At 41.0% G+C, this 23579-nt stretch overlaps 2 protein-coding genes across 3 annotated transcripts in view; both read right to left on the bottom strand.

The window, feature by feature from the left end:
• otud7b (OTU deubiquitinase 7B) overlaps nt 1–13878 on the bottom strand; it is a 36710-nt gene extending 22832 nt beyond the window's left edge. Inside the window, exon 1 of the mRNA XM_080426895.1 lies at nt 13666–13878. The gene's annotated coding sequence lies outside the window, so the exon portion shown is untranslated. The remainder of the gene's footprint in view (nt 1–13665) is intronic.
• Nucleotides 13879–14239: 361 nt separating this feature from the next.
• Nucleotides 14240–19738, bottom strand: rbm8a (RNA binding motif protein 8A). Of its 2 annotated transcripts, none has more exons than XM_080426487.1 (6): nt 19585–19738; nt 19052–19111; nt 18786–18866; nt 16951–17087; nt 15617–15753; nt 14240–14687 (listed from the first exon to the last, which is right to left on the bottom strand). In XM_080426487.1, exons 1-6 carry the CDS (start codon nt 19649–19651, stop codon nt 14639–14641), a joined length of 531 nt encoding a protein of 176 aa, XP_080282613.1. In that variant the 5' UTR covers nt 19652–19738; the 3' UTR covers nt 14240–14638. The 2 variants fall into 2 exon arrangements, with proteins under 2 accessions (XP_080282613.1, XP_080282614.1); XM_080426488.1 differs by having other exon boundaries at nt 19591–19738.
• Between the last annotated feature and the right edge of the window lie 3841 nt (nt 19739–23579).

The following is a 23579-nucleotide window of genomic DNA, read 5'->3' as shown; positions in this document are numbered from 1 at the left end:
GGGCCATGGCCTCAGGTAAAGCCTCTTATGTTGGAGTTAACTGGATGTCATGGAAGTAAATGAATGGCTTGATTAGTGTAAGAAACACTTATCACACCAGGTGCAGGGAATGGAGTGCTTCATCTGACAGACAGACGTCATAGGACATTTAGAGATGAACCAATGGTACAAAGGCCTACAGATAAATCAGAATCCCTATGGAATAAATGTATCCAGACGGACCAAAGAAAATACTTCTTACATTCCGTACTCCTAACGTCAACCATTCCTGAAAGCCTACTCAACCTCTGATGCTTTGTTCATGAAACCATTCCTGAGATTGCTGGAAAAAAAAACTACACAAGGCCCATTTGTAAGAGCTGGCCTACATATTTTGGTACGTGAGTCAGTCAAGCACCATTCATTTTTAATTTGTGATTAAATATAGCAGACAAAGAACACACAATGCGGCAGTGCTGAAGCACAAATAACTTCATGTCCGGTCTAATCCTCATACTGTACACTGCCATTTCACTTTAAGATTTTAACATATCACTGCACAACTGGGTGTTGTTGTTTCATTAGTTTTGATGGAAGACCATAGTCTGCTTATACCAATTCCAGGGATCTTATATCAAAGATAATCTATGCTAGCATAGCTAACCCTAAAGCTTGTTTATGTTTCTGCGACAAACATACCAGATGTGGGGGTGCCTGGTGGCTCAGCCAGTTATTGCACATTTACGGTCCATATGCTGGGAGTCTCTCTACATTGACAGTGACCTATCTGAAATGCTCCTCGGAGCGCAGCTCATTCTCTGCCAGGCGGGGTTTGCTACACAGGGCCCACAAAGTTTGGAAGTCAATCATAGCCAATGAGAATGGAATATGAAAAATATGATTTGTGTGAGTTTGTGTGACAAAATCTGTAGGAGCAGTAGCAAAAAGTATGTTTTGAAGAAAACGCAAAAGGACAAGAGGACAAACGGACAGCCGGACAGGGATGAAATCATAATCTCCGGCCTGGCGGAGATGAAAACAAAAGCATAACAGATGTGTCCTCAGAGTCCTAAAAAAATAGATCAAAATAGTTTAGAGCACTACTGCACCAACATGGGCCAAGTAAACTTCAATGTTTACGTTTTACAAGAGGAGACCTGGGCAGTGGCTTGAGTTACTGGCTAACATTAACTACCCCGTTGCCAGTACAGAGCAGTCAGTGATTTGTGCCGGGCCTGGCTGAGCTTTTGTCTGACAAGGGGGAGTTGCATAACAGGAGCTGCTGACAACACGTGGGTGCTGAGCTGTACTGAGTTGCGCCAAGGGCTGGGAGAGTGGCCTGGATCACTGAGGCAGACATGGAGAGGCTGCCACGGCCTGCTGAAGCCACTGTAGGGGGGTCATTCATTGCAGGGACTCAATATACTTCTCACATTTACCAAGGAAAGGTTTGCTGAACATGCATGTTCTTTTTCACTGACATTGTCATCGTTCACTTTCATACAGTTAAACCTATAGTACAACAAACATAGTCAGAGATAAGGGCTGCCTCAAACAAACTGCCGTTCAGAACATCACATACCATTGGACAGCTCCTTTTTGGGGATCAAATCGGAAGGGGTCTGTGTCTGCTCATTTCTGCAACTTTCCGAAATGATATTCTGAAGTGAGCTTGTAAGTGAGCTTACATAGGCAACATAAATATTTTCTCCTTCCAAAGGAGGAAACATAAGATATTTTAAAACAACACTGAGCTTCTTAGGATGTGCAAGTTGTGCAACCGGACCCACTTTGTATATGCTTATATCGTACAGTTGGAAAGCTGTTCTTCTTATTATTATCATTTTAATTTGGTGACAATTAAACATACCTTGTGGGTGCACAAGGTACAAATAAAACATTGTTTCTTTTCATTATTAGGTTTTAAATCAGAAAGTTGAAACTTCAACTCTTCACCTCTTTGCCCATGTGTTGTTGTGATGCTGGCCAAGGCCAACTAAGGTCATCACTCCCAGCACTGCAACAGAACTCAGACACATTAGCTTCAGTGGTAGTCACTGTAGAAGTCTCAATTATTCTGTTCTAGGACTTCAATAGACTTGCAATAGAAACAAATTAGGCTAATTAATTACAAACTCTAGTGTTGCTCATCTACCGTAGGCTTCCAATAGATGAAAAGTTAATTCTAAAAACTAGGCTATTCAATGTTTAGCAAACAAAGAGCAGGACAGCATGGCTTGTGCATGTGGTGGTTGTGCTACAAATGCTTTGTCATGTCTCATTGTGTATTCAATTTGTGCAAGGTCATTCAATATGACATGGCCTAAATTGTAAGAACAGGAAGACCTATATAAGATGGAGAGAAAGGAGTGTACTAACCTACCTTTTCAAAGCCTGAGTGAGCATCAACTAAATTCATGAACTCATGCACCCTGTTTTTTTATTCAACAGCACCAGCTTTTGTAGAGCTATGCAAAATTAAGCAGAACTGGGCCTGCAGAAAAAGAAGGCACAGGGTCATCAACTGTCATTCTTCCATAACAGAGAGCTCGCCATTTCATGTTTGGCCCACTTAGTCATTCATCATGTGAAACATGAGCCTCACTTTATACAGTTAAGAGCGAGAGCAGTGAGGGCCTGAGGGCCAAAAGCAGCACTGTTCTGCTTTACCTGAAAAGATATCCGACTGTATTCAGCCATGAATCAAGCTTTAGAATTATTTTTGTTATCTGTATCGCCTGCAGCGAGACTTCACCAAATGAGGACGGTTGAGCTATTCTTTTTCCCTTTAATGGTCAGGATATGATGGATGACTTGGCCTATAAATGTGTCAGTTCTATTTTAACTCAATCACATAAACCTCTTCTATGATCTCAGTGACTGTAACAAGTGGCTGGCTGAGTTTATAAAATGACCAGCCACGGCAAAAATATACTTGGCTGATGTGGTACAGTTTGTAGAGTTGAAGTCGATCGCACGTTAACGGTACCGGAGGAGATGGATTTGGGTTTTTAGAATGACTAACGTCAACATAGGAGTGGGCAGAGCCCATCCTTTCTCAGTGACTCCAGTTCTGGGTGAGTCAAATGCGTTTTTTCCAGGATCTTACCGAAATAGGGCTGAGACTGTGGTGAGAAATCAGTCATGGACAGACACCTCCCTACTGAAGGAAGTCAAGAGACAGAAGAAAACAAAGGTGTGGCAAGATGGCCGTCCTTCAGCCATCTATCTGTGGATGTGACATAATCTGGTTACTGGCTGAGCCCAGCCAGCCCACACTGGCACATTACATAACCTCAGAGGCCAGCATGAGGAGGCTGAGGAGGAGGCAGCGCTCTGTCTCGCTGATAAAGGGACTGGAGAGGAGACCCAGTTTTTCCTTAGTTTCTTAACCCATTCAAACCGGGAACGCAACCGTGTAACCACTTAAACCATTATTTTATACTTTGGCTATTTAAAAATAGCAGATCTACAAGCTGCCGCGCTGTGAGCTTGTAGATCTGCTATCCTCCTATAATTCTACAAAGCTCTGTGGTGGTGTGATTGTGGTGAGCCCAGAATCGTTCTGCCCGGTTCTCCTCAGTAGCTGGAGCAATTGATCTGCATTTGCACACAGCCATTGACCATTACCATGTGCACTGAACAGCTAAGCCCGTTTTTCGCTTTCCCCAACTGTCAGCTGTTTATTAGCGTTTTTATGTAAAACAATGTCGCCATGGTTACGGCTGCCCAGCTGTGGGATGGCCCCGCGAGCTATGGGATGAATGGGGTTGCCAGATCATGTGCGCATATCCCCCACGGGTATGGACTAGTTTTTTTTTTAATCGTGAAAATCTGTGCAGATCTTCGAATATGTATATACATTTTTTAAGGGAATTTTTTTTAACTCAAATCTTTGCTTCTGGGGGTCCCTGGAACAACATATTTTGAGATGGGGGTCGGTGGACAAATACATAATTTTGGGGGTCCTTGACATCAAAAAAGTTTTGAGAACCACTGATATTATAGCAACATGCGTTTTTTCAAAAAGAACTGTTAGGATTTAGAAGACATTTGTAGAATCCCCCAGAAGCAAAGATTTGAGTTACAAAAGTTCACTTGAAAAAAATTAATATATATACATATTCAAAATATTTAAAAGAAAGAGCAGATCTGATATTTTTGAATAGCCAAAGAAATGTAAAACTGACACAGATGAGTTCCCGGTCTTAATGGGTTAAGTCTGCAACTCAGCTGAACGGAGCACCATAACAGAGACTGAACAGCAGAACACAGCTTTACTGAAGGCCGAGGACAAGAGAATGAAGAAAGAGGGCTTGTCAAGGTTCATGGGTAGAAATATTTGCAAGATAACGTATTTCAGAGCACTCTGATTAAATCCCTAGCTAAATGCAGCAGAATTCTTTACATGCTGAAAGGCATTTTCCTTGATGACAAAAATGCATTTCTGAAGTTCAGAAATGCTTTAAAAAAAAAGGTAAACAGAGTACAGCAATTACTTCCACTTTTTCTTTGGTCCTACATCTCACTGACAGACACAGCTGAACGAAAAGCAGAGCAAAGTGGTTTTTGAAGGTGGAGAGTGTTGTATAATGCCCAAGCATCTGATAAGCATCACTGTGGAATGGTCCCCCAGGCTTGGAGATGACTGCTGTAGAATTGGTTCGGATATCCATTAGCCAAGCATGTCATTGTCAATGCACTGCCTCCTTTCTCAAAGTCAAGTAAGATATTTATCAAGCCATTTCAACAAACAGCCTCGTCACAAAGGGATTTACAGATGATAAAAGGCCATGGATGTAGATCACAACATTTAAGATTCCGTCAGCTTCAGACGCATATAGCCTGTTTTTCCGATCGTAAACTGCTGTGTCACTAATGGTATTGAGTCGAGGAAATGTGCTTCACCAGGGCAGGTGGAGAGGACCACTGTTTTTGTTACTGAATTACATCTCAGAAATCAATACGATCTAAAGATTTTGACCATTTCCCTGTTTGGAAGGAAATACTAGTAAGCGGGTCATTGGAGAAAAATCAATTAAACCAACTGAACTGCAGTGGTGCAGAACGTTTGCAGAGGCGTTTTCTTCCAAGTGAATTATAGGGACCAGCACATTGCTTTCAAGTCTATTAGCGAAAAGAAAAGAACTGCTTCTTCATGTGAAATGAAGACCACTTAAGCTTGTAGTTAGTAGAGCAAATAAGCCCATATATGGCTACAACAAAAGGATGGAAAAGGCCCACCTTCTTTTCTCTCCACAGGCCTTTGGCCCTGCAATGCAATAATGTCTCTTTAAAAAGTCACAACATATTCTATTCTCCATTCACTCGTGATCATTTCAACTTCTAACACTCTACTTTCAGAGCTGCTTATTTCACAGAATGTTTGCCTATTTTCGCCGAATGTTCGCCTATTATGATATGCCCAGAACAGGGTTCATGTGGTTAATATTAACCATTTGAGGCATGTCATTATAGACAGAAAATGTTCAAATACTTTCAAGCATTCATCGAAAATAGCAGATCTACAAGAAAGAAAGAAAAAAAAAGGCTTAAGAGACATTGAATAGTTTTTATAATAGACATGTAAGGAGTATTAAAACACGTGGGCAGTTTGGGAATTCTAAACCTGAAAAAAGGCACAACCTCCACTGCATGTGAACATGCATGTGACTGTGAATGCACAAAACAAGACACTCGGCTGATGTCGGAGATTCCACTGCATGCCCGCCCTGTTGGTGGCCATGCTGCCGTAGTTGGCCTGGTTCAAAGCTGGCCAGTCACCACGCAAAAATCTGCCCAGTAAGTTTAACTTACCCCATCACACACACTACCTTCCATTCTGATCCATGGCTCACGAGCTTCCAGAGCTCAATTTATCCAAAAAAACAAACTTTTTATTTTTTCTCAGGATGAAAAAAGGATATTCACACATGAATCAGGATTTGACACGGGCCTAAGCTAATTTCACGTTCTAGAGCATCTTTCATCCAGGACAGAAAACTAACTGTTCAGTCGCTCTCTCCCTAATCTTAAGCTTGTTAATGCTCCATTCGTTTGCCATTTGCTTAGATTATTAATATCTATCCTAAAATTTGGGAGCATTGATACAACCGCATAAATAACAAACATTGCACACTGTAATTGACCACCTTATCTGAGGTGGTAGAATTAGCAATAGCTTTCTTAACAGTCTAAAAATAATCCTCCATATCATGATTTAAAGACAGAAACTCTGCAGTGCAGGGAGTTCCAAAACAGCAGGCAACTGATATAAATAGGAGTCAAATGCTCTGGTGTGATGTGTGACGAAGCTCAAATAAATGAAAGAAGTCAGTGACATCATATGAGCTCTTGCATAGCAAAACACCCGAGAGACTTGCCCAAGCTCATTTTCATATGGCCAGTAAATGGTAGCTAATCCCATAAGGCTGCTACACTGCATAGCATGAAGAGTAAGGATGTTTGCTAGTTAAAAACACCTATTTGATCCCGCAGGCGAAATTCAGTTTTCAGCTTCACCCAGCTGATTGCTGCCCAAGTGGTCAGACTTGAGCACAGAGGGAGCAGTTCGGGGATTAGAGTGTCTTAACCTCCACACATGGCCAGGAATGGACCTTTTTTCCCCAGGTGGCCTCTCTACCCATTCAGCTATGGCCATTTCGCTAGTGGGTTTGGGTCTGCCCGAAGACAGCACATTAACAGCAAGAGTGCTTTCCTTCTTCCTGGGGACAGCATTTTCGGGTGCTTCAGAGTTGATTTCTTATGAGGTAATACCTACAAAAATGCCTGTTGACCGGGAGCACCGCGTATTTACGCTGTACACGAAACATCAGCAACGTAATGAGTCGCTTAGCGACTATTCTGCGCTGCACGTTCTCGTGTGGTGTTGTTATCTGCTTGCTGAGAGTTTTAATATTTTCAACTCGGGCATTTGGAAGCATTTTTAGGCGAGAACCATGTGTTTGCAGCTGGGAAGAAACGCTTTGGTGACGGTGAACACTTTGGTGGTCCTGGTATAGCAGATCCATCATCCGAGGTCACAAAATTTCACATAGCTTACTGCTCTTGTGAATCTAATGGACCTCATGAAGGTGTATGATAATGATTTCTAGTGAAGAATTAACTATGAAATTACTGAAGGCCTAAGTCATCATATGAAGAAAAGAGAATTAGCAGAATGTGTCCTTTCTGCTTGTGTACAAAAGAGCATTATACTGGTGGCAAATGCAAAGAAGACTTCCCTTCTTACACCTGAGAGCAGCTCTTGGATGCTATGTTCAGGTCTTACTTTGCTTGTTGTTCTGCCCGGCTTTTATTTCACTTATTCTTTTCTGAGCATGACAGCCATACCACAAGTATAAATTAGGCTTCAAGCATTCTATTAGAGCTGGCCTCAAAGGTCTCTGCCCTGTCACTGCAGTAGGGCCTAGAAATCACCAGTCGAGCAGTGCTAATTAACAGTCATGCTGGGTGGGTAGACCACTGCAGGGGGCCTTTGGCAGCAATCCTACATTCCATGCAGTGCCATTCCATGTTATGCGATGCCATGTTGTCCCCACATCAAATCAACTGCAGTACAGAACCTATGTTGTGCACTGTTGTATTGAGGTGGCGGGCACACCTGACATAGCAAGTCTAAGAGGAGATAATATAATGAGCACATTTGATCTCTGCAACAGTGAGTTTAAATTCAATCTGTTAGCAATGTATCACATTTTTATGCTTATAGCAGTGTCATAAATACATAAAAATACAAATGAATCACAAATGGAGAATGGTTACTGTAGCGAGTGCAGCTGGATATTGTTGCCTTACCTCTGAAGCACTGCAACAGAGAGAGTGAGATGAGATGGAAGAATTGTTTTACTTCATGAACAATATGCCATGGTTTCAGTGTTCCAGAAAGCTGCCAACCTAAACTCCAGACTCTGTGGGCGAGAAGCCCTCGTTCTGCCCTGGCTGCCTCGTTATTGATTTCTTGCCATTTTGCAAAAATGCAAGCCTCCGTCTCATCTTTAAGCTCTGTTTATGTTCCTCATCAAATGGTGAAGAAATGTATCGGTAAATTACAAGAAAGCACAGAGCTGCCCAGGCATTTAATAGTAGTTATTAAAATCCCAATATTTACTGCAATCTAATTCCAATCCTGAATGCAATATTCTTCTTCAAATCAAGTGTTTTATTCAGACTTTGCAAATAATACAAATCACTATTATATTTATTCCACCTCCACATAAAAATATTTTCCTGAATGCATTTAGGTTTTTTGTCAATATGGGTGGAGACACTCACTGTCACACTAAAAGGTTAAAGATATTAGCTTAGGCTGCAAAACATAACTCTCACATTGCTGCTGTCAAGCTTTTTCTTAGTTTCAACTATAAACAAATACCATGTTGAGGCTACCAACGAGACTTGACCATACACTCTGGTTTGTTGAGTGTACAAACAATGTCCTTACCATTACAATTACATAACTCCCTTTTAGAAGACAAGGGATCTTTTACTGTAATTTATGCATTACTCCTGGAGGCATGGAAGACATTTCTTGGTTGCTAAACTGAGTCTTATATATCAGCTCTGTTACAGCAAAACAAGATGATGTAAAAGAGAATATAAATAGTTGATCATTTTACGCAGTAGAAAATAAATGGATCCAAACCAGACAATGATGATAACCTAGCCTAGATAACCTTTCAGAAGATGCAAACATTAAGCCATCATATGTGTAAAGCCAACCAAACCTGACTACGGCTAAACCCACTGCCAGTGGTACAAATACTCATGTGAATCCCCACGTGCTGTGGGCCTGGCAGTCTGCACGGCACAGCAGCTTTATGTCAATCTCTTAGTGATGTCATCCTGGGTGAGAGGCATCAGGGACAGCATGCAGGATTACTGTTGCTCTGTCCAGGATCCAAAAGGAAAAGTGGTCAGAATTTGATGCCACGCTCAAGAAAACAGAGGTTTGACTATAGGCAAGGCCACATGGTAAATCCCAAGACTCTACTCCAGCCAACAGTAACACTGCATGTCAATTCTAACTGTAGAGAATAAGTTGTCTACTCCACTTGGGTAGTTAACTAATCCAATCATGCCCAAGAGTTGAAAACTTTTAATCCCTATCCGAGTGGATCAGATTTAAATTTCGTGTAGTTCAAAACGCAAAAACAGAATTGTGATCCTAGAATTATCTCAGTAAACACTATGTCAATGAGAAATATAAGTTTGATTAATCAAATTATATAATTAACCCAAAATCCAACTCTGAACCACTTGGATAGGGATTAAAAGTATTGAACTATTGGGGTCCTGGGCGCCCCATTCTATAGGAATGGATTAGAATCCAATGGAAACAAAGACTGGGCAATGAATAGATTAAGTTTTAGCATTTGTTTGGTGGATAGTCTAAATTTTCCACAGTGCCCTGTACTGGAAAAAAGGTAAGCCAGCAATTCTCTCAGCATGTGACCACAGCCTCTTCTCTGTAATGGTCTCTTACATGGGATTATGGATGCTTTCAGTTAGAGAACTTTAAGTGTGTTTGTTTCAAGGCAAATCTTTTACCTAACATACCCTGACAGCCACTGAATTCCAACAGTGACGATAAATGACAACAACCGTGCGAAGCCACCTACGGCAACATACATTCAGAGAGCATGGCCAATATCCACAACTTATTGGTTAAAGTCATGCATTTACTGTCTGGCACACAGGTAGAGTTGACAGGGGTTGGATGGATGGTGGCTCATTTCTAGGTCTCTCCACCCTGAAACAAACAGCCCTGGGCACTGGCTGGCTGCTGTGTCACAAGGCTGGCAGGCATCCAGCTATGCCGGGGTGGGTGGGGCTCGACTGGGTTTTATGAGTTGATGTCTGGGTGTGCAGGCCTCTCGGAGACAAGTCACCTATTGATCCCCGTCTCACGGTGGCAGTATGGGGACGGAGGCAGTTTTCTCTTTCACATTGCATCTGTTCTTTTCTGGTTTGAAGCACAAGTCTCAGAGATAAGCAAAATGGGGTAATGGATTTTATGGTTATGACATTTTCTGAACTCTGATCTCTCTAATTTTTCATCTCGAGCTCGACTGTAGGTATAGCCAAGATGCTTAAAGTAGCATGTCTGAGAAGCATTTAATGATTGATTTACTAACTTCAGAGGTTAGTGTGTCGGTGTTGCGTGGCGAAAGTAGCCGATCTACAAGCTCACAACTTGCTGCAAGTTTAGCCTGGCAATAAAGGATGCAACGACAGTGTCACGCAGCGAAAATAACCGCTCTACAAGGCAAGCTCACAATGTGTTGCAGCGAAGTGTTGAGAGCTGCTATTTTTGAAAAAAGAAAAACTATGCCCAAAAAAGAGACACCAGGTTGAAAGTTGTTAAAACGTATGCCCTCGGCTCACACCCAAATTAAGATAAGCCTACACACTGAAAATGTGAATCTAAACTAAGTGTATTCTGGAAGTGAAGGATGCAAAAAAGTCATGCGTTTGTCCCACTAACCTAGAGAGGCACACATCTCTTTACTTATTAATCTAAACATGTTTGTAGCCCCAAGTAGAGAGATCCCATGGGAGAAGCTCCATGGCAAATGGGTCTGTCTCTGAAACCGACACAGGATCCCTCACACACACACACATAGCAGCTGTGTGGGGGACCCTAGCGAGCCGACTTTAAATTTTCATCCCCTCTGTGTTGCTGAAGCAGCATGGTTCCTTTAGTGAAACATAATATTCACCAACGTGCCCACATTGGCGACTAACATAATAAGACTAGGTAAGATAGTAAAAGGAAAACAGCTAATTTAACTCAAGAGTGTTAAAATGGCAAAATGTTTACATTGTACTGACATACTGTAATAACCATAATGTTTTCATGGGAGACATGGGAGTAAGGCTGACGGTCGGCCTACTTCGTGGAAGGACCAAGACTGTAGCCTATTTTGTTTAATATGGCACCATCATGTGAGGATGACTTTACTATGTATCATACAGGATACCAACACATCTAGTGGCTGTCTTGTAAGCTTCCAGCTGTAAAATTATAGACCTATAACAATTCTTATAAGACAGGGAATTCAAATGTCATCACACCCTTATGCGATCCTTTTGCTTTCAGATGTTGGGTGTGAAATAAAGATTGAATTGAATTGTTTCCTGTGGCTTCTTCTGAGTTCTGGCGTTAGAAAATCACAGGTTGTAACTAACCACATGGAAATCACTGATTTTTCATGTTTCTTTCAAGATTCACAGGACCCAAAGCAAGCACTGTAACATTGGCACTGTAATCACCTCACCATCAGATATTGCCTGGGTTATGGGGCCTATTTTGTTGACAGATCTGCTTATCTGATCATTCAGTTATAGTCAAATGTTTTGCTTATGTAAAGGAATGCCCATTGACACAATTTATCATGTCTGCTTTTATCACTCTATGTCTCTATATAAAAATAGTTCTTAACCACTTAAACACTCTAGTCTTAGTGAAACAGATCTGAGTTGCAACCACACTGGACCTCTTTTTTCAGTGTACACCAATCTCCAAGCTCACAACACATCGGCTATTTTTGCTGAATGTTCCCCCTAGAATAGGGATGCTGGGGTTCAAGTGGTTCACCTCATGAAGAGTTCCTGGTGGCAAATGAAGTTTAAATTATGAAACCAAAACAAGATGTTACTAAGTGCTTACACTGCTTGGCTGTATACTATATTGGCAGAGTTGGTGTCCGACTTGCATGGTGATGGTGAGGGATGCTACACTCTCCTTAAAAGATGGCCTCAGGTGTTCTGTGTGCTGCTGTATGCACCAGTGCATTCTTGATGTGCTGAGGGCTTGCGTAATGGAGCCTGACAGTGCAAACTTGTCTCACACACCCTCAAAGAGCAAGAAACTAACCCTCTGAGCTACCAGCCAACCTGGATGGTGCATCCCAGGCTTCAAGGGCAACTTTTCTAAAATACGCTTCTCGGTTAATCGACAAAGCAATCAATAGAATAATCGGTAAGAAGATAATCTCTCTCTCAGGTGTGTGTGTGTGTGTGTGTGTGTGTGTGTGTGTGTGTGTGTGTGTGTGTGTGTGTGTGTGTGTGTATATATATATATATATATATATATATATATATATATATATATATATATATATATATATATGTGTGTGTGTATGTATGTGTGTGTGTGTATGTGTATGTGTATGTGTGCATACATACAACATATATATATATATATGTATGTGTCTGTGATTTGGCTAGGCTAAATTAAATACAAGGCGATGTTCATGCTCAGAGGCATGGGCTTTTTTGGTGAAGGGATTACTACAGTACATGACACACAGACCCTGAGCCTGGTGGCCAAATGCAAGAACTTGTACCCCCTGACTGACTGTCCTACTTTCATATCAAGAGCTCACTGCTGGGCTCCCCCTCCCCGCACAACAAAAGAGTCCATAAATACAAGACCTAAATAATTAAAGCCAAAGTGTAATGCAACCCATCCGTTGTAGTAGTGATGTTGGAAATGACACAAGCGGCTCCAGACCCAACTTAAAACACACACAAAGTAAAGAGCAGCAAGCACCAGGTTCTGCCAGCAAGCATATGTAGAGATAGGAGGATTCACGGTGACTTTATTCACTCACTATAAACTATCAACTTAGACAGGCCAATCTAACTTAAAAGTAGAGACGCCTAATTGTTTTGCATTTTGTGTTGCAGGTAGCACTAACAGCGTTACAGCGATGTAAGCAAAAGGGATAGTGTCTGTGCCCCAACCTAGTGTTGCCAGGTTTTGCAAGAGAAACAGGCAACCAGGTCTATGAAAACAAGCCCAAAAGAAGCGACTACTAAACTAGCACTTTAAACATATACATTTGGGGGGGTCCTTGACATGAAAATGTTTGAGAACCACCGACATTAAACAAGCCCAGATAACAAGCAACTTTCCAGAAAAACAAGCCCAAAGTCGCTTATAATAAGCAGACATGGCAACACTGGCCCCGACGCCGGGTCCCTAGTATTAACATCAACCCTGCAACTTAGCAAACCTGCACCCCGCTCAGCTTTTACACATTAAAGTACACTCTTGGAAGTTTGAAGCGAATTTAATAAAGGATGTACTTAAATTCAATGGTCCTGTGTTGCAGTTCCATCTATTGAAATTCTCCAGAACTTGACAGAGGATATATAAAATAAATCAATATAAAATTGTCCCAGCCAAGCTGTAACAAAAGCTAGAAAGACGAACCAGCCCCCCTCCTCCTCTCTTCAACCTGCTCTCTCTGTTGTCACACACATTGCGAGCAGGTTATTAGTTTCAAGTCAGCCTGCTGACGATGCTGGGCTTGTCAAATGTTTGATTTCGTGCCAGCTATAATGGATCATACGACTATTCGCAGCAACCAACTTGCCCAGAACATTACTATACACATGCTTACATAAACGCGATTCAGGTGGCCAGATGTAGCATGCATATATGGAGCCATACACGCATCCCGATCATTATAAGCACACTCCTAAAGTGACAAGACGATTACGGTTACATAAAGTTGATCTCATGTGTTCATTCCAGAGAACTATTGGCTTTTAGTCAATAGCTGTGAGTCTCAGACAGCAGGCTAACAGGCAGCTACTTCTAGCTTGGCTACAACCTGCTAACATTAGCTAGTGGAGTGTCCCTTGTCTGCTTACCTTGAGCGGCCTCGCAGATGTGCTTTTCATCGTCCCATAGAAGTGTTCCGCTACCTTATCCCTTATGAATCGCTTCTGCGCTTACAGGACCAACACTTTCTAACTTTTTAGCCTCTTCATGGGTCGCAATTTAGGTAGAAATCCCTAACGGGACCACCAACGAGAAAGTAATTTCTTTAGCCACTTACAACAACAACAATGTCAACCAAAGCATTCACGAGCCCGCCCCATAAAACAGCGAACCAATCATCGCGAAGAAAGCTCTTGATTGACGCCCAGATGAGCCAATGATCGTCATTACTTGTTTTGAGTGATGCTCTCCAGCGGCGTCAATGCCAAATAGGAGTAAGTGAGTAGAAAGCACTGCTCTGCCAATTGGCTGTAGAAAAATAATGGGCTTGGAGTTTTGTTCAAGTAGCCTATGGGTGTGTACTGCGTCCAGAGTGACAGGTGCATTTAGAGTTGACAATGTACTGGGTGGGACCATTCACTGGGGTGAGGTCATCCAGGATGATGTAACGTGTACGTCACATGTGATAAAAGAAATAAATGAAACACACGGGGGCACAGATAATACCATTTTAAAAGTTTTATTTTATTCCCAAGTAATATAAAACAAAAACACAAAATGCACAAAACATGCACCAAACCTGAAATCAAATATCTGAGGGATTCAAAAGCACAAATTTACTACTTTAAAAACAGCTGGTCTTGAATGAACAAAAAAAAAAGTTTAACAAAAAACTGCAAGGTTGACTATGTGCGCCAATTAACTGAATATGTGTTTTCCTCTGTAGAACATCTCATGTCTGAGATTTAGAAATTTCACACAACTGGATACCATACAGTTATTACTAAATTATAGCGCCACTGCGCTAAAATTAACCTCTCAAGTGGTTGACAAGTTATTACAAACTGCCTGTGGAAGTGAGAGACACCTCCTACAGCCAATGAAAGGTGAGAAACGATAAGATCAACGCCGCCTCCTGTCTGGACTTCTGCTGCGTCTCCGTCCACCACCCCTGTGAGAAAAAAACTCTGTCATGTCCATGCAAAAGATCACCTGAAGACAGTGAAAACTGAGGGCAATTATATTGCCCTGTATACATTTGAGATTTCTTTTACCCAATTTTCTACCACAGAAATCCAGAACACCAACATGATAAGTAAATAATAGTATGGATCATATAATTGAATGAAATGCACAAAATACTTTGTGTATACACATGTTGCATGCGATATAGAGCGTCGCAGTTCCCGCCCACTTCCTGTTTTTTTTGGTGCCGGAAGAAAAAACTCAATGCATTTTTCCATTGACATTTCCAAAAATATTTATATCTATTAATTTAAGCCTCGAATCAAGCCATCACGAGATGACATGAATCATGACCATAAAACGTTTTTTTCTGTGATTTTTTTTTTTTTTATATTTAATTATATGATATACTATATTTAATAAATACCCTTTGTTTTGCCGTTTTCAACAAAAAAAAAATCACAGAATCAAACGTTTATGGTCATGATTCATGTCATGTCATGATGGCTTGATTCGAGGCTTAAATTAATAGATATAAATATTTTTGGAAATGTCAATGGAAAAATGCATTGAGTTTTTTCTTCCGGCACCAAAAAAAACAGGAAGTGGGCGGGAACTGCGACGCTCTATACCAGTGTTTCCCAAACACTGGGTCGGGGCCCATTTGTGTAGAATTTCAAAAGTCAGAATTTTCATAAATTCACGTAGTGAAAGTAGAAGCTCTCAAGCTCACATTGTGACACGTTGTGAGCTTGTAGATCTGCCATTTTCACTAGCTTGAGTCCCGGAGAGACATTTCTGTTTTGGGTCTGTTACGAAAGTATAGGGAACCACTGTGCTATACCACTGACTTGAATGCCAGTCAATCACTGCCATGATAGCAATAACTGGCTATGCAGACAACAGAAGCCTCACCTCCTTTTGTTCTTGGGCGGCCCTCTGACGAAGCCCCAGTCAACACTTATCGGCTGGCCCATCAGGTCCTGGCCGTTCAGCCCTTCCATGGCAGCCTGGGCCTCCTTATATGTCTCGTACTCTACCAGAGTGTAACCCTGAGGAGGACAGGTAACACAATGTTGTAATGATGTAACTAAAACCTCATTTATACTCCACAAGCTAAAACGTGCCAATGGAGTATAAATAAAGCTCAACAGGGAATGCTGGCAGTGTGAAAAATTCCCCATAATTCAGTTGATTCCTTTGAGGTATTAAATTAATGTTTTCTGTAAACAGCCCCTTTAAGATAGGTATGTAATCCCAATCTCACTCATGAACACCATTTACTGACAACGACAAAGCAGCACTGTACACTTAGGACATTCTGTAAATTCTTTCAGTTTCCCCTGTACATCTTGTACTTTGTACAGAGCATGTAACATTAATTGGTTATGTTGGTCATACCTTACTATTACACTTGTTTGTATTAACTTATGAAAAAGTACAAGTAGCCATGTGTGCAGTAATATAGAAAATGTAGATACATCAGAATCGAATCATTAACAGGTGAATCACAATCTGAAGCCAGTAAAGTTGCACACCTTTACTTGTAACAACCTCAATAGTATTTTCTGCCTGCAGTTAACAGTACGTTGTCCAGCCTGATTCTGAGGAAAGCCACCTTCTTTAACAAAAGGCCAATTGTATTGAAGTACATAATTTAAACAACACTGCCACCTTGTGGCTCCGTTTAATACTACAATTCATGTCTGTGACATAAGCGGACAATATACAGTACATCAGAGGCGGCAGACAACAGGTGTGCTGGGAAATACACATCAACAGTAACACTCAATTATACAACAGGTCAATTATTTTTTCATTAATTCACTTTCTATGTGGGTGCATGCATGAGAAGAAACTTCTCCATTGTTGAGATACCATTTCCTAAGAAAAGTGGTTCCAGAGACAGGCAACATTAACAAGATGCCATCTATGTATTCCTGGGACATTGGTATTCCTCGGACATTGGTGCCCTCCGATAGTTTTCTTAGATACCGGCTCCACAGACGAAAGACTGTCTCCATTCACCGATTGTATGGCAAAACAAGTCCTGTCACTTAGTCTTGGTTAGGGTAAGTGAAATGGCATTATCCATGTTATTATTACCCTTTTCATTTGAAATATCAGTCAGTGAGGCCAGAGGGTGCCAATAAGAATGAACAGTACATTGGTGTTATTATATATGTAGTATAGTAGTATGTTATATAGATCATGTTAAGCATATTAATGCATGCTTTTGCAAGTCTCACCTTGAGGTAACCTGTTCTCCGGTCCAGATTGAGATGCAGGTTCTTTATCTCTCCAAAGTCTGCAAATTTGTCATGGATGTCCTCCTCTGTGGCTTCTTCATGGACGCCAGTTACAAACAGGATCCAACCCTCCACAGCTACAGTACCAATACAACAGATGGAACAGGACGTCAGCACGCATTTAACACAGGGCACAAAAACAACATCACCGCTGTCAGGTGGAAACCTTGTATGTCCAAAACAGATACATGTGGAAAAAAGAACCTGTGTTCCAATGGATCCAATGTAGTAATTATTTAGTTACACTCTTCTAGTTAATACTTCATTGATTTAATATTTATAAACCCCCAAACAATTTCATAAATAGAAGTTTTACAAGCATGCCTATTTTTGCTACTATTGTGAGATACTGTAGCATGACGAAGTCGAGCATTAATTTACGAAAAAACGCAAATTAATGCTCTAATGTGTATGGAGATACAAGGTTTCTGCCCGACAGCAATGACATTCAGGACTCAAACTTAGCCGCAAGCAACTCTTAGATCCTATTCTTAATATCTGGAATCTAGAGTTGCAATACCAACCCTTGACAGCCCATACATCCAAACGGAAGAGTCTGATCTGATTGTATTAAACAATGTTAAACTCACCAACATGGCAGCTGTACGGAAAGCTTGGATTATCCTCTTTGTATCTGCCAGGTTTTTGTTACATAAAAATCCACCGTAGACGTGTTATGAGCTACTACTACAGAACAATAAATTCTGTGCAAGTGATTATTTTCAATTAAGTGTTGGAGTTTGGAAGCTCTCCTTGAAAATCACTCAACTGTCCTGCATACCACCAGTTTCTAAATTGCACATAATGCAGGAGGCATCAGTAAATTCAGGATGTTGCGTTATTGAAAACGAGCGATTCCAAACTCCAACACTTAGAAAAATAATCACCTGTACAAATGTATTGACAGAAAGTAGATTTTTATGAACCAAAAACATGGCAGATACAAAGAGGATAAAGTCTGGCCTCCAAGTACTCTGATAACAGGTACTGCAGTAGTGTATTATAACTACACTTAGAAAAGATAAAATGGGTACAAAAGATGGAAAATGTTCCACTTTCGTTATTTTTGTTCTGCAGAAATCAATGTTCATTTTGACTAAAGTGCAGACGCATTTCGACTACACGGCCTTCCACAGGGAATGCCTTTCACTCCCCGATGAAGGCCGAGTAGCCGAAAAGAGTCAGTTTTCTTATCAGTCTTCCACCTTGAACATGCCAATTTAATAGAGTAATTTTAACACTGGTAGAGTGGCTTGGTTTTAGCTCATCTGCTTATTCTCCCCTAAATAAGAACACCTCAAAGCCATTTTTGTTGCACCGAATGGTTACCAGGCAGTGAGTGCTCACTGCTAGTCTCTCCACTTTTACGCACATCTTCATGTTGTGAGTGACAAACAAGTTTTTTCTTTTGTCAACAAAAGTGCTCTCAAGACTCCAGCTGGAGCCTCAATCAATGCCATTTTGATTATGCTTGCACCTCTGGGCTCTCCAAAATCTCAATGTCACTAAAAACTAAGCCTTACTGTACCACATGTTTACATTTCTGACTAATTAAGTATTTAATCAATAAAGATGTTTTTTTTAACACATACATTCCCTACTAGGAGTGATGCTACATATGCTTGACCAAACGGTCGTTTCATTCCATTGAAGGTAAATCGCTTAAATCATACCACCACCTTAACTTTCTTTATTTTTAAAAAATGTTTTCCATAATACTGGCCAGTAAGTAATGTCCATAATCACAAATCTTTAACAATTTACAAAGCACTTACATCTCTGAGGACCTGGCTCATCTCCATCCTGTTCCACTGTATCATAGACGTCCTCTTTAATTCTTGACCTGGCTCCTTCCTCTGGAAAGAAAAAAAACATGGAAATATAGACAGGCTACTCAAAACACAGATCAATTATTAGCTCCATTAAGAGGTTCTTAATGGAGCGAATCAATTATATCACTGCAATACTGTCATACATTATTGCCACGATTATGGAGGAGAAATGCACTTAAATGATTGATACTTTAAAAAAAAAAACTTACCTGAACCAAAGCCCCTTCCCTTCCTTTTCTTCGCCTTTTCTTTCAATTTATGGATGCTCTCTGAGGAATAGAAAACAATAACAGTTACTTGATGAGGTTTCACAAGGCCAGCATGTTAGTTTAACTCATTTAGCTCACGTTGTAGCTCGTACGGTGAAATAGTTATGTTAACTCTGGGGGCTAGCATTCCGCAGCAGATCTACAAGCTCACAACCGAGCTCGCTCAGCACTAAAGTGTGTTAGAGACAACAAAACACACTCACAATCTCGACCTCGTTTAACTGCCGAATAGAATATGCAATAATATGAGCACAAACTATATCTATAAGTTTCCAGCTCGTGGGCAAACGAGCCAATATGTTTCAATATCATGATGGTTAGCTTAGCAACGTTAGCTAGCATCACACAAGGCCCGTCCATAGAGGTATAAGGGCCCGCCACCACGCATGCTGCGGAGCCTCCCAGACAAGGAGGACTACGTACTCGGTTCTTCAACCAGCTACCGAAATGTGAATTACGGTAATAAATTTTACCATCACCATCCTCATCCATAGGAAAGTCCTCGCCTCCCGCTTCATGAAGGTCCAAAACGTCCGCCATGGTGTGTTTCTGTGTGTAGTTTACAGCTAAACAACGGCACTGTACTGAAGTCGAGTAAGTTGTTCTTCCTTCTGATCGGCTTCTTCCTCTGTGTTTCCGGCTGCACACAATAGACTCTCCTTTACGTGTACTGCTGCCTCCCACTGTTGGTCTTGGGTACTGCTGCACACTGTTTATAGTTTGTTTGTTTGTTTGTTTGTTTGTTTGATTGATTGATTGAATACTTTATTAACATTTCGCCAAAAAAAGTACAGTTTTATACAAAGATGCTAAAAGGATAAACCCAAAAAAGCACGCTGCACTATGGCTAGTTTCTAGCCTCTTTCGGAAACCTGAATACCTTTTTTTTTATTTGGGAAGGGCTCCCAAAAAAAAAAAAAAGGTATTCAGGGTTCCAAAAGGGGCTAGCTTGTTTCCAGTGGGTCCTGTGTATTCAATTCATTGAGACATTTAAAGACAAACAATAATATACAAAATATGCAAAAACATCATATAAACAAGTAGTAAAAAAAGAGAAAATATGTACAGTAAACAGTTGGGGGGTGGGGGCCCATTTCTGGAGATATGCTTAGACTTTTTACAGGGGCCAGTTGCAAATTGCAGATACCTGTAAGTGCTCTTTTAGAGTGGTTTTGAAGGAGAGTAAAGGATTTTTTTATGACTGTTAGGGCATTCCACATTTTGGTGGCATAGCAGTAGAACAAATTTAACCCTTTGTTTGAGCCGAATCTGGCTTGAATGTGATTTGTAACGTTTTTGAAGTCGTTTGACCGATATATTATAACTCTGAGTTTGACAGGTAGATGGGTGTCTTTGTGGTGTAGTGTATCTTGTAGACCAGGCCCAATGCAAGTTGCTGTACTCCAGTACTATTAAACTGGCGGCACGTGGGCCTAATCCGGGGGCGGCCATAGCTGAGTGGTTAGTGAGCCCGCCTAGGGAGCCAGAGGCCCTGGTTGCCCCAGGTACGATTCCAGGCCACGCCAGCATATGTGTCGATGAAATGAAATCTGTCCCTGAGCAAGACTCTTAACCCCTAATTGCTCACAGGCCCGCAAGGACTTTCATGAACGTCCTGTTAAAAGGAATTATCCTTATCCCAGATGAGCTTTCTTGTAGCCACTGGAACATGTTCCAATGTAAAATTAAATGTTAACAATTTTTATTTGATGGTTGGTTGTACAGGTTGATGGTTAATCAACCATTAACAGATACGAATACGATGTAGGCTACTATTTAAAATGGAGTAATCTATATTAGTGACTCACTCAGGGTCCCAAATTAACACCTACAGTACCAGTGCTGCATTTGCAGTCAAGACACTGCTACAAGAACCCACCTGCGCGTTGAGTGAGCAAGTCAGTCACCCACAAGAAAAAAAAAGTATCTCACCTACTTAAGAAAAGCATCTGGTGTTAAAATATGTATTAGTATCAAAAGTAAAAGTACGAGTATCAAAAGTAAAAGTATAAATACCTTTTCATAGTAGGCCTACATAGCAACAAAACAGCCAGAAATGTTGTCTACTTCTACTACTTCCCTACTGGCACATCAACATAAAGGAGTACAACAGGGGTTTAGAATTCAGTTCATCCATCAGCCATCCATCCATTTGTAACTTTTGAGTGCATGTTGTTAATTACACCAAATAAATGATTCTCCTTATGCTATCCATTAGCTTGTATGTGTTAGCTTGTATGTGTTAGTTTTGTGTGGATTTTGTCCATCTTCCAGCTTCTCCATCTTCATCCACTTCAAACACACCATAAGAGCTTGTGCTATTATCACTCGGGTGCTCAAAACTAAATGAAAAAAACGTTCTTTCATACGAGCATGTAAACACCTCCCCTTGCCAGCCGGCCTCCTATACTCTTCACACAAAGACGCTTCCATGTCCACAGAACACACTGAAATATCTACTTCCTATTTTTTTTATAATTTTCTTTCAAAATCTGACACAGGACTGACACATTTTCCTATCAAAAATCAAAATGCATAAATGCAGGATGAAGCAGGCCCTAATAAGTTACCATATAATGGACATAATGTGTCCATTATTGTGTCTTATTGGACCTACTATAGCACACAACAAATGATTTTGTTGTCACGATCTTGTGGCCCCTGACTTCAAGTCATTTTACATGAGTGGCCCCCTGCCTAATCTAGTTGAATATACTTTAGCCAGTATATGGCCCTGAATTGGGCCCCAATCTCCTTTCCCTCTCCCACTCACTCAAGTTATCTTCACCTTACAATGCTCGGAGATCCCCATGGTGGCTATACCCATAACCACCCATTCCCTCTTCATACTCTTTTGCTGCCACATCGACAGCCTCATTGTCTTTCACACCCACATGGAACCAATAAAGACTCTACTTCCAGCCAGGTGTACTCTGTGCTGTCAAGAGTTCAGAGATGACAGTGGGCCTGACCCGTGACCCGCCCCCCCCCCCCCTCTGCAGTGCAGAGCCATCAAAGCAGCTACTGAATCAGAGGAGAAGACCTTTTGCTGTCGCCTCACTTCTGCTAGCCATTGTACTACCCATATCCAGTGGTGGACAAATGACTCAACCCCATTAATTGAGTCAAAGTATAATTCTATACCTGTTCAAATATTACTCAACTACAAGTGAAAGTTACTCTGACAAATGTGTGCTTAAGTTAAAGTACTGGAATTAAAAATTAAAAATACTTTTACGACCTGGCTCGTAGGCCATAACAAAAAGGAGGAAGACACCTTTTTTATGGGATTGGCACTAAAACACACCATGGCGGACGTATTGGACCTTCATGAAGCGGGAAGCGAGGACTTCCCTATAGATTCCCCCCCAAAAATACTCAAACAATATCACATTCATTAGATGTTGCTCCCGAGAGGACGCTGTTAAAATGTTGATACTGAAAGGATCAGAATTGTGGTCATTTCACGATTAAGATGCTGTTTTTCATGTCAAAATCATATATTCAGCTCTTCTGTATTCCTCTTCTAGAATGTTATAATAAAACAATTGTATGAAGGGAGAGCTATAGTTTCGTTTTTTCTTAGCAAAACTACATGTTAGCTTTGCCACAAAAAAATCCCAGTTAAGGATGCTTGTCACATTCTCTTCAGGGTTGGTTGCCAACCCCTTTGTTGGTCTGTTCATGCATGGTGTGATATATCTAGTCCTTTCTTTCTTTTCAGATAGACAAATTAAGGAATTTTGTCAGGAAGACCAACTAGGGCCAGACTGCCTGATGTAATGCTCAGGGCAGCGAGGTGAAGCTCAACAAAACAGTCTGAAGCACTGCCAAGGACTTTCGAACACTGGCAATACATTGCAGTAAAATAAGTCCATCAGAGCATGCTGGAGATGGAATTTAGTACCATCCCTGCCAGTAGGGTATATCAAAAATGGTTTAGTGTTAAGTGAGGAGCTGGAACAGGAAAGTCATCTGGCATATTACATCAAAACTGCCTCAGACATTTATTTTGGCCGCTCTCCTATTGAAGACCAAATACTAAAATAAAGAGCATGCATTAAGAGGTGTGTACAATTGGATTCACTAAGCTGTAACATTTCTCCATAGTAGGTATACTGTAGGCACCAAAATTAAAATTTTTTGCACAAGAAGGTTAATAATGCAAATGCATACAATAAAAACATGAGGATACCCCCATAACGTTACTTATGACATAGGTGCTTGAGTAGAGTAAAAAGGATCACAAAGGACGGCAAGCATCTGAGGTGACTCAAAGCCCTGGGCTCAAGGCTCAAGGCCCAGGCAAGAACCTGAACAAGAACAAAAAAAATAAACAAAAGAAAACAAACTGCATTTGAAACTGTAATTGATCCTGTATAGATTGCTCAAGTGTTACTTCATAATGTATACATACAGTACAAATGTATCACACACACGCACACACACGCACACACACACACACACA

The sequence above is a fragment of the Gymnoscopelus braueri genome (assembly GCF_963280865.1).
Source record: "Gymnoscopelus braueri genome assembly, chromosome: 4".
Classification (NCBI taxonomy): Eukaryota; Metazoa; Chordata; class Actinopteri; order Myctophiformes; family Myctophidae; genus Gymnoscopelus; species Gymnoscopelus braueri.
Note: the sequence above shows the minus strand (reverse complement) of the source record. Positions and strands in the feature narration are given on the sequence as shown.